Here is a 15,448-nt window from a genome sequence, read left to right as displayed (position 1 = left end):
GAACCCAACCTTGTTATCTACATTTACTAGTGTCCCACGCTCATCACAATTTTTTTCAAGGATGTTACAGCTGGCGCGTTATACCAGCGAGGAGGCCCGTGCAAGCCTCGGGTCAGTCGCCATGTCTGCCGGTTCCAAGCACCAGTCGAGCAACGACGGATCAGGAAGCTTGTTCGCCACCAAGCTGGATCCACCCTCGGGTTTCACCGACACGCTTGAGTTAAGTGAGGCAGAGTGTGACATTGACAGAGGTCGTGGACGACATCGTATTGCACGTGACTTCACAATCGCTGTGTGAATTAACGTTATCGTTCGTTTGGTTGATTAGGAGACTCGAATTCCACGCTACCACTCGTTTGATTTTATACTTTATCGCATATCACAGTCGAATTGTCCGTTCAAAGTTCACTGTTTCAATATCGAACTCTTTTTATTGATCGATGAATCCAGCAAAGAATTCTTTGTACACTAGATTGTAGAATCAGCATGAGATTTTTTAATTTACCACAACTCGAACTGGTAACGAATCCTAAGTAAAACAAGAGGCTGAATTCATGTTGCACGCGTATAATATTATTATTCTTCATGGTGGTATAGAGTGACTGAGACCTGAAGCTTGTTTCGGAACAACGCTAGAACGATGTAATAAGAGTCATTAAATTAATTCATCTGTATATGTATAGAAAGTGAAATACGTCGTAAGTCGTTATATGATTATAGTAAATCGAATTCTGGGAGTACTTAACTGGCGGTATTGATTAGGTACCATTAATTATATATGTACATCAATTATCAAATTGATAGCAGTGTGTTGTGAAGGGAACGTTGCTGAGGTCGCGTTTATACGAATTATTTACGAATGAGAAAAACAAATTGTATTGCTTTAAGCAGTTTGCTCCCCTTGTACAAAACGATCGAACTTGTTTGACGAGTATGACATTTATAAGGTTATGATGTTTGGACCAAGATGTATTGATTAGGTTATAATGAAAATAAAAAATAAAAATACTAAATTCTAAATCAGGGTCACGCCCAAAATAGAATATATAATATATATATACATATAAATATTGAGAGAAAAAAAAGGAGAAAGAAGAAAAAAAGTTAGAAAATTTTTCTATATTTCAGATAAGGTATTTCTACGAATGAAAGATAATTTTTATACAAATTAATTAAATTGGGCCATTAAACAGCCGTTATGGTTCTGAACATTAGAATAAAGAGATAGTTCTGTTTATTGTTTCGAAATGCGAAAACCATAATGCCAATTTTCAAATATCATATACACGCCTCTCAGCACCGTGACCGTGAAGAAGCAAATGAGTAAACAAACGAATGATAGAATATTGGACGGGAGAAATTCCGATTGGATGCTAGGGAAAAGAAAAAGAAAGTTGTATGCTATAAGGATAAACAAATAGAATTGTAAAATATACGAAATAATGCAAGGATATCGTGATCTGTATAGATGAATCGTAATTATTATTACAGAGCGTCTCACACTACCTAATTACTATCGATAAACTAATTATCACATTAATATACACTTTATTAGATTAAAATTCTATGAAATAATGATCGTACAAAAATACACATTGTAACCGACTGACTCGAACGTCGTAATTTCGCATAAACCGTGCTCATATACTGTTTAAATTATTTCAAAAAAAAAAGAAACGAGGAGAAAAAAGTAAATCACAAACAATAAACGATCAATGGCATACCACACGTCGTGTTACGATCTTTAAAAATGATGATTTACATACATACGTATAAATATATAATTCACAGTTCGTAAGCACATATTCGTTAAACGAGTACTGCCATTCATGTAAATTATACTTAAATGAAAATATCAACATCACTGACAATTGATTATAAATATTATATGGATGAAATAATATTATACACAAGTTGTAAATCGAAAATAATATTATTATGTTAAGGTGTAACTCGCTGTTTCATAATTTCGTACACGCTCATAGCATGAAATTTATTTTATTCAGATTTTTTTTTCCGCAGCTCCTGCCAGCAAAGGTTGTCGATAGTTTTGCTCTAATTTTTCTTCATACGCTTCCTAAAAACAGTTTTTGAAAAAAAGCGAAAAAAAATTTGTTTTCCGGTTGAACACAGCGACCATATATCGGAAATAGATTTCATGTTTCGAGTATTGGTCGAACGATCTTGAGAAAGAAGGTTGATCGAGCTGCGGGTGATACTCAACAATTTTCCGTGTAATGAAGTTAAGCCCAACTCTGGGCTCGGTCGATCTGAGCAGTGGAGCGAAAATCGCGAATACTCCAACCACTAATACCGTTGCGGCATCGTAATCTGTGTGCACCTCCACTCTGGATGTAAAAAATGTTGATTCGGAGCCCTGCCTCGAACCGCCCCGTGCGGTCGGCTCAATCTGGAAGCTTGATTTTCGTAAATATATCGTGGACTATGCGAAAAAGTGGAAAGATCCTGGACGCCTGAAAAGGAAAAGAGAAAGAAAAAGCTGGAGAAAAATAAGAATAAAAGAAAAAGGGTCGGGAGCTAAGACCGGGGGCGGTGATGGAGGAAGAGAAGACGGCGCGAGGAATTGATCGCGAGATGCAGTAGCGTCACTGTCCCCCCAATTCGAGGAGGCTTTTTCCAAATAAATTTTCACGAATCAGCCGAACAAAATCCCTCCCACCACAAACGGTGTCAGGTGTTTTGAATTTTTTTACTACTCTTAATTGTCCCAGAGAGTTGAAAAATCGACTGACAATAATTTTCCAGGAACCTTATCCACAAGTTTCGTTACTTACTACATGAACTAAGTCTTGAAAAAAATCGGTGCGGTTTGAAGAAAATTTTGACCGCGAATTAGACGAAAATAGCCATAGACGGGGTCGACGTCGGGGAACAATAATCTTTCGAACGGGTCACCCGAGGGAAAACGCGTGAAATTGTACAGCCCTGAACTGAAACCGTAGTAGGTATAGAATTTGCGGCGTTGTGCGCCGGTCCATGTTACGCATCCCAGAACCACCACCACCACCTTTGCCGCAAGATCAGCTATACCAAGCCGCAAATTTTTCTCGCTCTTTGCCCCGCAGCACGGTGAACGAGGCTTTATTCTTGTACTCGAAATTAGAGGGTGAAAAATAATTCAATTCCTCTATCTTGTACGACTGTTGTTGGCAGGTTTTTAATTAATTGTCAAGTGGAGAATTATGTCGGATTCCTTGATGGGGATATCGATGTCGTTGATTATGATGAATATGTTACGATTATCTCGCACTACAGATGACTGGCGGATAATGGACGGTCTTTTTCAAATTCTACGTGCAAAGTTCTCGTTGGGAAATCTGAATGCTTTAACCACGAAATCCAGACAAGCTTGTCGTCAATTTAGCATCGGGTGTCGTATGGTTACAAGGTGACAGGAGCGTCTGCTATTCTCTTTCATCTCGACGACTAGTTAATCCGCATCCATATAATTGATTACCTTAGGTACTGTAATAATCATCATGCATGCGTCGCCTAAACACAAGGAATTTCGAAATACTCGTTTATCTCTAGGCAAGGTAATGTTTTTTTATGGGATAAATCCCGTCATCGAAGAACCGCAGTTTCGTTTATCAACCCCGGAAGTCGGAGCTTCCGAAACATTCTCCGTGACTGCGACAAAAGTAAGTCTTATACTGCGGTATATAAATCGGATTTTTATCATGCTCGAGAAGAGCCAAGAATAAGAGAGATAGAATGAAGAACTGGAAACCATGCCAGGTAACAATTCCTTTGTTCTTTATCCATTCATATCCACTTCAGCCTATCCACAGAAGGAAGTGAATGCAAGAATGCATGTTGTGTAACATCGTTGTAAAACAATCGCACAGAATATTAATGGATTTTATCGACTCTATCAGATTCAGATGTATGTAGGTTCTCAGTGTCGTAGTTCGTTAGAAAACGCTGACAAATACTTGAGGTTTCTGCTCTTAGAGCAAAGTAAAAAACCGTTACGATCATCATGTCAAGGAGAAAAGCTGTAGGACGTCAATAAAAAACACAAGGGTATCCTTATGCTTTGTCGCACAGAATTACCGGAAATAAGAGGATTGATACGTTCCGACTTTCGAGCCGCAGAGCAACTCGAACTATCCGCTAGTTCTTCGCGTCTAACTGAAGGATATAACCGAGGCATGCTCGGATGGCCCAACAAGGATGTGTGAAATGTCTGTGGGAGGATATATGTTGGCACACGTAGTGGGCGAGGTGGAATAGAGGGTCCTGGGGGAGATGTTACGGGCTGGTAATAGCCTTGAACCGTTGAGGGAACCTCCCTCTGCCTCGCTCATTCTTTCTCCATTCCTTCCTCTCTCTCTCTCTAGTTCTCTCCTAATCCCTCTGTTCCCTCTCTCTCTCCTTCACGTGTCCACATCTTCCTGTAGGAGTTAAGACCCCGTTGTTAAGACACCTCGACACGCGATCCGAGGTAATCTTTGATGGTGCTCACCGGAGTCCAAAGCTTTTCCGAAGATATTAGAGAAACAAGTGTATACAAAAAACATGCAAGGAAGTTTGGAATAAGGAAAATTAAAAATGGGAATTATTTATGTTCTCTTCTTTTCAGTTTCCACGTTGATAATTCTTTCTTTTCCTCTGAACTCAAATTTTCTCTGTCATCCTCTTCTCCTCTAGAAGATCTCCGATAGAAACTGTAGTACTGTATTTATATTTTCAGAAGACCTTCCTTCAAAGTGCACAGGTCCTTTTTTGATACACTTGCTTTTCCCGTCGAGTTGACTCTTTCCACCGTTACCAATTTACATTAACGAAGTCGTTTCTTTGCGAATCCACGTTCGCCTCCGCGATTCACTTTTCTTACATGCTCAGGTAGTGATTTACTAATTTGCTTACAAGGTGAATTGCCGCTTTTGAAATTGCTGGGTTACCCCAAGGGTGGCAATGCCGGTTGTTCTCTTTTTTCGGTTTCGTTCTTTTGCTGCACTTTTTTCAGGCCATGCCGTATCCCTTCCTGAATACAAATGCTGAGCCATCGTCGTAGCACCCACTAAGCCCCAAGTCTAGATCCACGTCTTAAGGTGGGTCAGACCAATTTTTTCCACATGCCGTCGAGGGAGTAACTCGACAAAACGGTAGGTGGTCAAGGGAGAAGTATCCTTTTTTTTAATCTTGCAATTTCGGTGATAAACCAAGCCGGGTTCGTGGATCAAAATATTTTTATTGTACTAAGATCTGAATAGTTTCACCAGAACATCGTGGGTCTGAGGTCAGAATAAATTGCTTCCTCTAACTGATGGATTCGTCCAGTAAGGAGCGGTGAGTGTATATTCTTTGGTATCGAAGGTTTTCCGAGGCTAGCGAAGTCGTAACAGCGAACATCAGGATGCTGCGGATATATAATAAAAGAAGCCTCCTTAACGACCAGAACCTCTTTCCTAAAAGCTTCGCTTGGTGGTGTACCAAGATAAAGTGCTGGGGTATACGATGCTCGCCTGCTCTGACCTTTCGCAGCGTCGACTTTCCATCGGCTGATTCAAACCAATTTATTTATTTTATTTTTATACTATTTTTTATCATCTTCGGCGTGGAGTATTGATCGAGTGACTGCTCTACCGCAAACCACGTAAGTAAGATTTTCTCTTCATTGCGTACAGTGCAATTTCCACACTTCATACCTGGATTTTAGAGCGCCGATCAAATCACCCGACATCCAATTTCCCTATTTGCGGTGTCTTTCATTCGGCCGGTACTCGTCAGATGAGAGTATACGGGTCGCTCAATCAACCGGGGCTAAGAAGTGGATACGTTGTGTAAAGGAAATTGCCAATTATCGAGACAGTCAGGTCATTTGTTGAGCATGGAAACTGTTTCCACGATGGTAGAGGTAGTAAGTGGAATGTGCAGAAAATTGCACTGGGCAAAAAATATATAATACTTATTGTTTTGATGAATTGTGGGAGAGAATTTCAAGAATATAACAAGAAGCAGAAACTGATACAATTAGCATAGAGTCTATTTTAGTCTTTTAACGATGGCGTCTGTTACAACGAGGTATATTCACTGCTGGGTAAAATACTTCAATGAATCCGTTTAAAATAAAAAATGGAAGATCCTATCAAAAACATAATTTAAACGGATGAATGTAAATGGTTACTTTGAAAAGATTTAAAATGTTAAATGCGTAATGCCATTTACATTTTGAAATACTATTTTAAATTAAACGATTTCAAATATTACCCATCAGTGGGTATATTGTATACAGCTCCAACGAAGAAGACCATAGAATACCGACACTGTCTAGAGGGTCAACTCAGACTCGAGCCTATCTTTATAGTTGGTATCTCTCTCGTTTGCTTATTATATTTATAACACTTACACACATATACATATATATCTATGGAGGAAATATTGACATACTAGAAGATGAGCATGTCTGAGGATCGAGTAACTTTAAGGGGAACATTTCATCCGGGCATATAGTCTCTACGTGTCAGAGAATCAAGTTGACAGCTGAGAAACGCGATGGAGAAGGGTATCGAATTACCATGAAACGGTGTAGGCAGTAAATATCTCAAGACCAGAATGGGAAGTCTTCCAAGGACTGCCCGAAACGACCACACCAACGCGAACCAGTTACTCCTCCATCAGAACAATTTATTTCATTGCATGAAAATTTCATGAGGACTCAAGCGGCCTTTTCACACTTCGCGTTAGCCGCTTACTTCGGCCGCTGTACGCACCTTATCTAAGGGTGGCTAAGCATGGAACGCACCTTTTCGACCCGCCGAAGGTCCATCCTTCAAATTCACCCTGCCCCAAACACCGCAGCACACGCTCCTCTGAGACAGGCTATTAATTATGATCACGGAGATCAGAGGTCAGGTCTGGAGGTGTCTACACCATCCTGTTTCTCCGGGGGATTCTCCAAACCTGTAACACCTAATTGTACGTTATGCGTTGCCCAACTCTCGCGGTTACGAGTACACATCCCACGAATACACGAGTTGCCCTTCTTTGTTTGCGGAATAATTCGTAAATGGTTGAACTGAGTTTCCGAGGACCAGAGACACAAATTACAAGCTTTCGTTTACACCCGAGCATCCCCAAAAGTAAATCGAGTAACGAATTGATTCCCTTCGCATGATTCGCGCTTGCCGGAACTGCTTTCATTCTATTATCCGAGGCGAGTTTTCATACGGACGTGAGACAAGTACCCGACACGTAAAGTTAGTCGATAAAATAGAACAGATGGATTCAAGGGCTACAGATTTATCAAGAAAAATCATTACCAGAGAGAATGAGAGATCGATTTAAGCACTTGAAAATCGAACACTGGGTGTAATTTAAACCGAGCGCAAACGAAAGCGCGGTGGATTCCGAGGTAAAAACTAGATCGTGGATGAGAGGAGAACGCGGTTCCTGGTTTATTCGCGGGGTATTATTTACAGTAGAATGTTGATTTAGGCTAATTGGAAATTCGGTCCGTACGAGGCGAAGCGGACTGTGCTTGCGCACGGCCACAGAGGCATGTAGGTATGCACAGACACCAGCGTGAGGTGCATATTGGAACAATAGTGCGTTCAAAGCTGCCGCCATTCACCACCGGTCGTCCATTGTCTCGAGTTTCACGGTCCAAGGTAGGCCAAATGTTTGTGTACAGGTGTACAGGCGCCCCGCATAGCAGAGAGAATCACTTGAGAAAAGGATTGCCTGTAAATAACAACGAGGCTGAATGATCGACACTGACGCTGATTCGCTTATCAGAAGAATCCGGGACGTCAAGATGCAGGATTTGACAGTATTGCCGTTCCTAGTATAATTCAACTTTTCTAGTACATTTCAACCATTTTTGGTACGCTACTATACTTTGTGAATTTTTAGTACATTTAGCGATGTTTTAGCACGCATTGATGATTTTTAATAGAATTTTTGAAACGCGATTTACCAGGCAATATTAACTTTCCAACTAAACCACATAGACGTAAAATGCTGCTTATGCCAATGTTATACACTACATTTTCCTAGAGACCATATTATAAGGTTTTATGTTTCCCTCCATGTGACCCTACATCATAGCCTGGGTATAGATAGTATGTAACCTAGATGGGGCATAAACCAGGGGCAGTTTCATCTTTACCTGCCTCACTGACAAGTACGAAAACAATGAAACCATCACCTAGCCGCAAAAAATATAACGTCATAATAGTCGAATTTTATTCATTACATTCTACTAACGATCTAGTACATTTTTTTCATAGAGCTACTACATTCTCAATCACCAGAGTGCCAACGCTATGCGGGAATATAATTCTCTTCACCCGACCCATTGCGCACGTCATGTTGTATAATTCTTGCTTTATTCTTAGATCGTGGAGAGAACAGCTACACATCTTCACCCACAATTCCAGTTATTCGACGAAAGATAAGGTTCACCTCGTTCTTCATCAAGACAGACTAGAGTTGAGTGTACTAAAAGAAACATCTGGCACTCTAGCGAAGAAATGTAACGTTGAGATATCAGGTCAGAAAGTGTGATGCAGCATTCATCTTTGAGCTAACTTCTGATTAACCCGTACGCGAGATTGAAGCCAAAGTTCTGGAAGAACCCAAAATTTGCTTATTCAAAGGTTTGGTTTTGTCCGGACCTTCTTCACTGGATTGAATACAGACTTTTTTCCGTAAGCGCTGTTGAACGTCGCGTTGAGCGTCTCGAATATTCGAACTCCAAGGGCCACCGTCCTTTAAAACTATATCAGCATTCCGCCAGCGCGTCTCGGTTCAAGTGGAACCCTTAGGAATCTTTATTCTGGAATAAAAATCCTAGAGTGTAGGTCCACGACTCGCTTTGATAACAAGCTCCAGAAACCTCGTTTCCAGCGGAGTTGAACTGAAGCCAATAGAAATGTAAACGGATATCGTCTACGAGTTTAAAACTTTTTTCCTGACGCTGTATCAGACTCACTATTCAAATCAGTACATCACATAGGATTTTTGGCATGCGGCCGATTGATACGCGAAGTTTCCTACTCCGGATAGTAATGAACCAACTACGTGAGTGGAATGTTGTTGTCAGCCACTAGTCGTAGGCGCTTCGCCACATCAAAACTTCAGACACACGCTCACATAAGTACGCACCGAAGGGTCTTATGGTGCGAAGCGTATAGTGCACAGAATGAATAAACCTCCGTTCAAATTTTACGGCTAGCTATTCGCCGTAACTTGGTCGTGAATATGGTGCAGACACTACGTATAGTATTATTCATACGCATGTGATAAAAACGCGAGTCCTAAGAAACCAATCGTGAACCAAGGCTGCCTTTCCGAGGAGAGAACGAAACGAGAAGCGTACAAAACTTTCATAAAGAGAATGAAGTCGGAAATCTTTCATTTCAAGTAGTCTCTTTGTGACGCTGAGAGAATCGCTCAAGGAGCAAATTACTTATCTCAAAGAAATATATACACATAGGTATATATATATACATAGCATCACCGGCTGTAGCGGAAAGCCCAGTCACTGTGCCATCAAATAAGATGAACCGCTAGACAAACGACTAGCCTGCCAACCGCTTTCAATCGGATAGAGTATGGAGCCAGTTGTCCCAAGAGTTTACTCTGGTGTGCCATTCCTATCGACATACATCCACCGGCTCCCTCGCCTCGGCCAACAAACTTCTCCTGACTGAATTAAAGATACGATCTCACCCTTCGCACTCTTGCCATCCCTCCTTTGACCTCTCGTTTCACCCTCCAACCACCAACCATCTCTTCTCGGCTACTCGAACCTTCTTTTAGACTTTCCCAACCTTCCTTACCGTCGCTTCGCTGTTCCCTTATACTTGCTGACGATGCTCACTTGCGGTTATGAAAGGCGGCAAGCAGTCTGCTATCTCTGATACACCGTCCACCGCATGATCATAAAGTCATGTGCCTTTTTGTCAACGCCTCTAGTCCTTTTTAACACCGGTTCAAATACTCTCATTCTGTTCTTCAACGGGCAATAGTTTTGTTAACATTTTCATACGAGGTTAACTTTCAGCTTGTAATTATATTCTGAGCTATACATTTTCACACAAAAAATAAACGGGACCAAACGCGGCGATGATGAACCCAGGGCACGGCTTACTGGTAGAATGTAAAGTTCAGTATAATTATCGATATATTCAGAGACAAGGACATGATGAGAGAAGAGAGGTTAGCAGAGGCGGGCGGTAAACTGACTATATACCGGGGTTCGTGGTTGCCTCTGGTAACCTGGCATCAAGGCCTGAGCAAACACAGCACGGTTTACGTACCCGTCCACCGTCTACTTAGTAACGTTGCGTTACACGTCAAGTATCTGAGAGAACACTGTCCTACCTAATCTAACTAGGAACTTCATCCACGGGTCCTCGTGAAATAAATTATGCGCCGGGTGAAACGGCCCGAGCTGCGTACACAACGAACTTGGATTTGTACTAACTGGATAAGAGCTTCTTTGAGGTGGATACATCGTCAACAAAATGGAGTGGAGAAAAACGGGGCGAAAAAAGGAGAATAATAATGGCATTGCGAAGCGGCAAACTATTTCCCCTTAACACTTGCATTCTCCAAACTGATTATTTAACAAGTGGATGATGCGGAAGTGTGATATTACAGTGGTTGCCCCAACCGTTCGTTTCCACAATCTGCCAGGCCATTTTTCTTGGACCTGATAAGTGGTGCGTAATATTTCCATGAAAGATTTTTCATTTTATTCCAAAGATGAGAGCCCTCTTACCCACCCAGTGCAAAATTGATTTAAAAGACATCGGGTATCAAAACAAAAACAAGTTTAGCCGAACTACGTAAACATCGTGTTTTCACAAGTTATGCGTGGCAGATCAAGAATTTAGAATATACTGTATATCCATGCAAGTTGTTTATGTTCCGACAGGCATTGGCGGGGATAGTGATAATATTAGTTATGCTAACGGCATAGGTTCTCAAATCAAGCAGCGAGTTATTCATATGAGTGTCGCAGGCATGAAAATTAGGCGACCCCTCTATCTTCGAGATATTAAACGTAGCTGAAAATGTGAGTGCGATCTAAGTGCGAATAATTGACTCAATTGAGCTCGGACGCGTGATGTTATCGGGGGGTCAAGCGATTGGGCGCTGCCTTGACAAGATCTGATGCTTGACGTAAGTGGCTCAGTTGCGTTGTAGTATTCTTCCAGTGATGATGAAAAAAAGTCCGCGTCTTCATCTGAAATAGTGATTGAACGGATATTGATAGAAGAACATGGATTTGTGGACGGTAATACTGACAATAGCGGTGGGTGCATTTTGCGCGTATTTATTCTTCACTCGCAATCACAATTACTTTAAGAAACACGGTATCCCTTACGTGAAACCAAACCCGATCTTCGGAACGTTGACTGCAGCAATTTTTCAATTCAAGACGTTGCCAGAAGTGATTGAAGAATCGTACCAATGTCACCCCGAAGCCAAATACGTCGGATGTTTTGACTTTACAACCCCGGTAATTCTGCTGAAGGATCCAGAGCTGGTAAAATCCATCACGATTAAGAACTTCGACAGTTTTCCTGACCACCAGATGTTCACGGACTCGCCGACAGAACCACTCTTCCAGAAAAACTTGTTTGCACTAACAGGCGAAGCCTGGCGAGACATGCGAACGATTTTGAGCCCCGCGTTCACCTCCAGCAAGATGAAAATGATGTTCAAGACGATGTCAGAATGCGCGATCAACTTCTCCGATTACTTAGTCAAGTCGGACTCCCAACACGGGGCTTTGGATATGAAGGACACATTCGGGAGATACACCCTCGACGTTATAGCGTCAACGGCATTCGGACTGAGAGTGAACTCACTGAAAGATCGTGAAAATGAATTTTACCGGACGGGGAAGTCGGTGGCAGACTTCTCTGGTGTAAAAATGTTCAAGTTCTTTTTTATAAAAAACTTTCGATGGCTTTCGAAGCTGTTCAATATCAAAATACTGGACCGTGCGGCAGAGGAATTTTTCTCAAACGCGATAAAGACGACCATTGCGACGAGACAGAAGGAAGGAATCGTGAGGCCCGACATGATACAACTGATGATGCAATCAGGAGACAGGAAGGAAAAATCCCCCCTGTCTATCGAGGATATGACTGCACAGGCTTTCATTTTTTTCCTCGGAGGGTTCGACTCTCCCGCAACTACAATGAGTTTCGCAGCCCGTCTTCTCGCTCTGAATCCGGAGGTTCAGAAGAAATTGCAGGCAGAGATTGATAGAGAACTTGAAAGAGGCGCGGGAGAAATTTCGTACGAAAATCTTCACACGATGAAATATCTCGACGCCGTCGTCAGCGAGACGTTAAGGATGTTTCCGCCCTCTGTGATTATGGATAGAGTTGGAGACCAGAGCTTTATCCTGCCACCATCGTTGCCTGGACTCGAGCCATTGCAGATACAACCGGGACAAAACGTCTGGATACCATGTTACAGCTTTCATCACGACCCGAAGTACTTCTCGGACCCAGAGAAATTCGACCCAGAAAGATTCAACGAGGAGAACAAGTCGAAAATATCTCCGTTGGTGTACTTTCCTTTTGGACTGGGACCCAGAATCTGTATCGCCACTCGTTTTGCTCTGATGGAAGTAAAGTTGGCTCTGTTTCATCTTCTTGCTAAATGCAACATATTGCCATCGTCAAAAACTCAGCCGCGGATAGAACTGAATCCGAAAACGTTCGTGCTAGAACCCAAGGATGGCTTCTGGCTAAACGTTGAACCGCGAATCAAGGAAGACTGGCTGTAAGTCAGTAATAATTGGTTGAACAATTATTGAGTGTACATACATATTATGTGATTTTCATTCAAAAGTAACTGTAGTTTGATAGCATTGAGATCCAATTTTTCCCGTATTGCAATTCCATGGCGTTTGGCAGATTCATCGGTTACTGTTCAATTCTCTGACAAAATCCTAGGTATGTCATAATTTGATGTACAAATAAATGAGCATATACAATCACGCATTATCCCCGCACCACCCTTCACAAGGCAGCGTAAATATATATCTACACTCAGGCAGGTCTTGTTTCATCTGTTCCCAATTGTAAATATTTTTAATTCCATTAATCATGCTTAATAAGGCACACTTGAAACAGTCGGAAATATTCAAGCACCGCTGCACCGGCGAGGACGGATATTTTCCAGCCAGGCACATTACAACAATATTCATTACTAATTATTACTTTGCCGAAATACTTGTATCGTAGTGTATGTGCACGCCGTGTGTTTCGCATCGGGTTTGACGGCCTCGTAACTCGGATACGGATCGCTGCTTAGTCCAGAGTCTGCGAGAATGTTTTCCGAGCCAGAGATGACGGAGGCAGATGATATTACATGAAAGTGGATGAGCCTGGATGCCGAGGCAAAAATTTCCAAGTAGTTCTAGTGGTTCAGACCGTCAGAGAAGTAGGATCGTACCCTCGACTAATTATCACATCACTCTTCTTATCCACCCCCGAGGTCCTTCACCCTTTACGGTTTCGTCGCAAGGCTTTCGGGACGCTGCTGCTCTGCTGTGTCTCCAGTCAGTGATTCAAATTGATCCGCTGCTAAGGGCTGATCACTAGACTGATCGTCCTGCCAGGTCAGTTCGCTCGTATTTAAAGTCCTCTCACCAATCGTCAAACTTTGGACTCAGAAATTGTTCGAAATATTTTCAAAACACAACTAATTCCGAAATGTCTTTTTTGTAAGAATGACATTTCACTTGACTTTCAGTTTCATACTGTCACGACTTTGCCCGTCCATCCATCAATTTTACGAGTCAGGTAAGTGTTTAAATTTGCAGAACATCACCCCGAGCATAGTCTGCAGATATGGGGCAGATAAAACGGTGAACCAAAATCAGCAAGATTGTGGTCCCACGTTCGGGAAATCTCTAGTGGTATATGCGGGATCGACGTTACTTGCGCTCTGCTCGACTCCGAGCTTTGCCAAAGCGCGCTCAGGGTCGGATCACGCTGTTTCCAAGCCAATTCCACGCGTTCTAATCGAAGAGTTGAGTATCTACCACGCATAAACCAATTCTGAAGGAGCAATTTGACCAATAAGAAATCGCTATCATTTCCCAAGGCCGAAGTTTTATCCTCTGAAATGTAATTATGTAAATTTTTTATTAAAATTATACTACGTTCGATTAGACGCGGTCATGGTAAACGAACCACGTGCTGAATATTAGCAAACTTGTACATATTAATGTTCCGGAATCAAAGAACGATTTTTCAAGTTCGCCAAACGGATATCACGGCCCTGATCACGAGATTTGAGGCTGCTGGCAATAGCCTCGTTGCATTTCCGTGCCCAACTCACCGTCGCGTCGCACCAGTTTCCTTACTGTGGAAATGCGGACTTTGTGAAACGTCATCGTATTTGAATGTAAATGCAATTTGATGCAGCGTTTCGTTTTATTCTGTGCCCAGATCTCGATCTGGTTCAACCTCTTACAAGAAAGTCGTCATGTGCAGAGGGTCGCCGATTTTCGCAGATGAAGAAGATGCGGAAAAGAATTGCGAATTCTCCTACAATCGATAATCAAGGCTGAGGGCAAACCGGGGTGAACCTGTCGCCTAAGATCTTTTAAAGAATAATGAGACTGCTTCATCCTCTCCCAATCGCGTCTAACGTGACCCACGTTAACCTGCAGGCAGACAGAAATTTTTATAATTGGTCTCCCAGGGGTTCAATTCTGCCAAGTGAATTATTCTTCCCCGAAGGTTTGAGGGAAAGCAGAGCATCGTGCGGCTTCCAACTTTCGTCTCAAACATCGAGGGTGAATAATTTGAGGTTGATTAGTGAGGTTTGCCGAGAGACACAAGACCACCGAGACCTGCGGACTCGAGTTGTTTGAAGCCATCACGAATCAACGACCTTTTGATCGGAAAACCCAAAATTGTTCCGATATTCGCCTCCTTTTTTCCGTCTCCTTTCGGTTTTTTTTTCTGTTTTTCACCCCTATGTTATACATAGAACCATGCCTGTCTATTCATCGAGTAATTGTCCGAAGTTTGCAAGACTTAAATCCTTGTATAATATTTGCATTGAGCAAACGAACAGTGAGGATTTTATGTTGGCCATGAGAAAATTGCTAAAAGTGAATAAAAGCGCGAACTCAGCATGCCGCGAATCACGGGGCAGGAGATTTTGCAACTCTGACGTACTGAAACGATCTTCATATTCACGGTTACGCCAATAACATAATTTTTGATTTATTTTTTTTTCGTTCATACATTTTTTTTTACTCCTTAAGCTCCAACCGCGTAATTCGTGAGCGGAATATAAATCGCAGAGAGAAATTGACTCATTCCAAGGCGGCATTGGCGCAAAGACTTGGCACTCAGTGCTTCCTTGGATTTCTCGCCCACCCAGGAAGTCAATCAACGAACGATTGACATTATTTACTGGCGGGTGACAT

General features: G+C 42.1%; 2 protein-coding genes across 5 annotated transcripts in view; both read left to right on the top strand.

Annotated features, from left to right (window-relative positions):
- Nucleotides 1–1,941, top strand: part of LOC124218672 (cell adhesion molecule Dscam2) — a 62,962-nt gene extending 61,021 nt beyond the window's left edge. For all 4 annotated transcript variants that reach the window (XM_046625327.2, XM_046625331.2, XM_046625326.2 and 1 more), the window contains one exon: nucleotides 61–1,941. In XM_046625327.2, the coding sequence (XP_046481283.1) occupies nucleotides 61–298 (238 nt within the window). In that variant the 3' untranslated portion in view covers nucleotides 299–1,941. The remainder of the gene's footprint in view (nucleotides 1–60) is intronic.
- A 9,214-nt stretch (nucleotides 1,942–11,155) lies between these two features.
- Nucleotides 11,156–12,997, top strand: LOC124218673 (cytochrome P450 9e2-like). Its single transcript, XM_046625332.2, has one exon. The coding sequence runs from the start codon at nucleotides 11,261–11,263 to the stop codon at nucleotides 12,782–12,784; it is 1,524 nt and encodes a 507-aa protein (XP_046481288.1). The 5' UTR covers nucleotides 11,156–11,260; the 3' UTR covers nucleotides 12,785–12,997.
- Nucleotides 12,998–15,448: the final 2,451 nt, after the last annotated feature.

The sequence above is a fragment of the Neodiprion pinetum genome, chromosome 5, assembly GCF_021155775.2.
Source record: "Neodiprion pinetum isolate iyNeoPine1 chromosome 5, iyNeoPine1.2, whole genome shotgun sequence".
Classification (NCBI taxonomy): domain Eukaryota; kingdom Metazoa; phylum Arthropoda; class Insecta; order Hymenoptera; family Diprionidae; genus Neodiprion; species Neodiprion pinetum.
The sequence above is the reverse complement of the archived record's forward strand: the minus strand, read 5'-3'. Positions and strand labels throughout refer to the sequence as shown.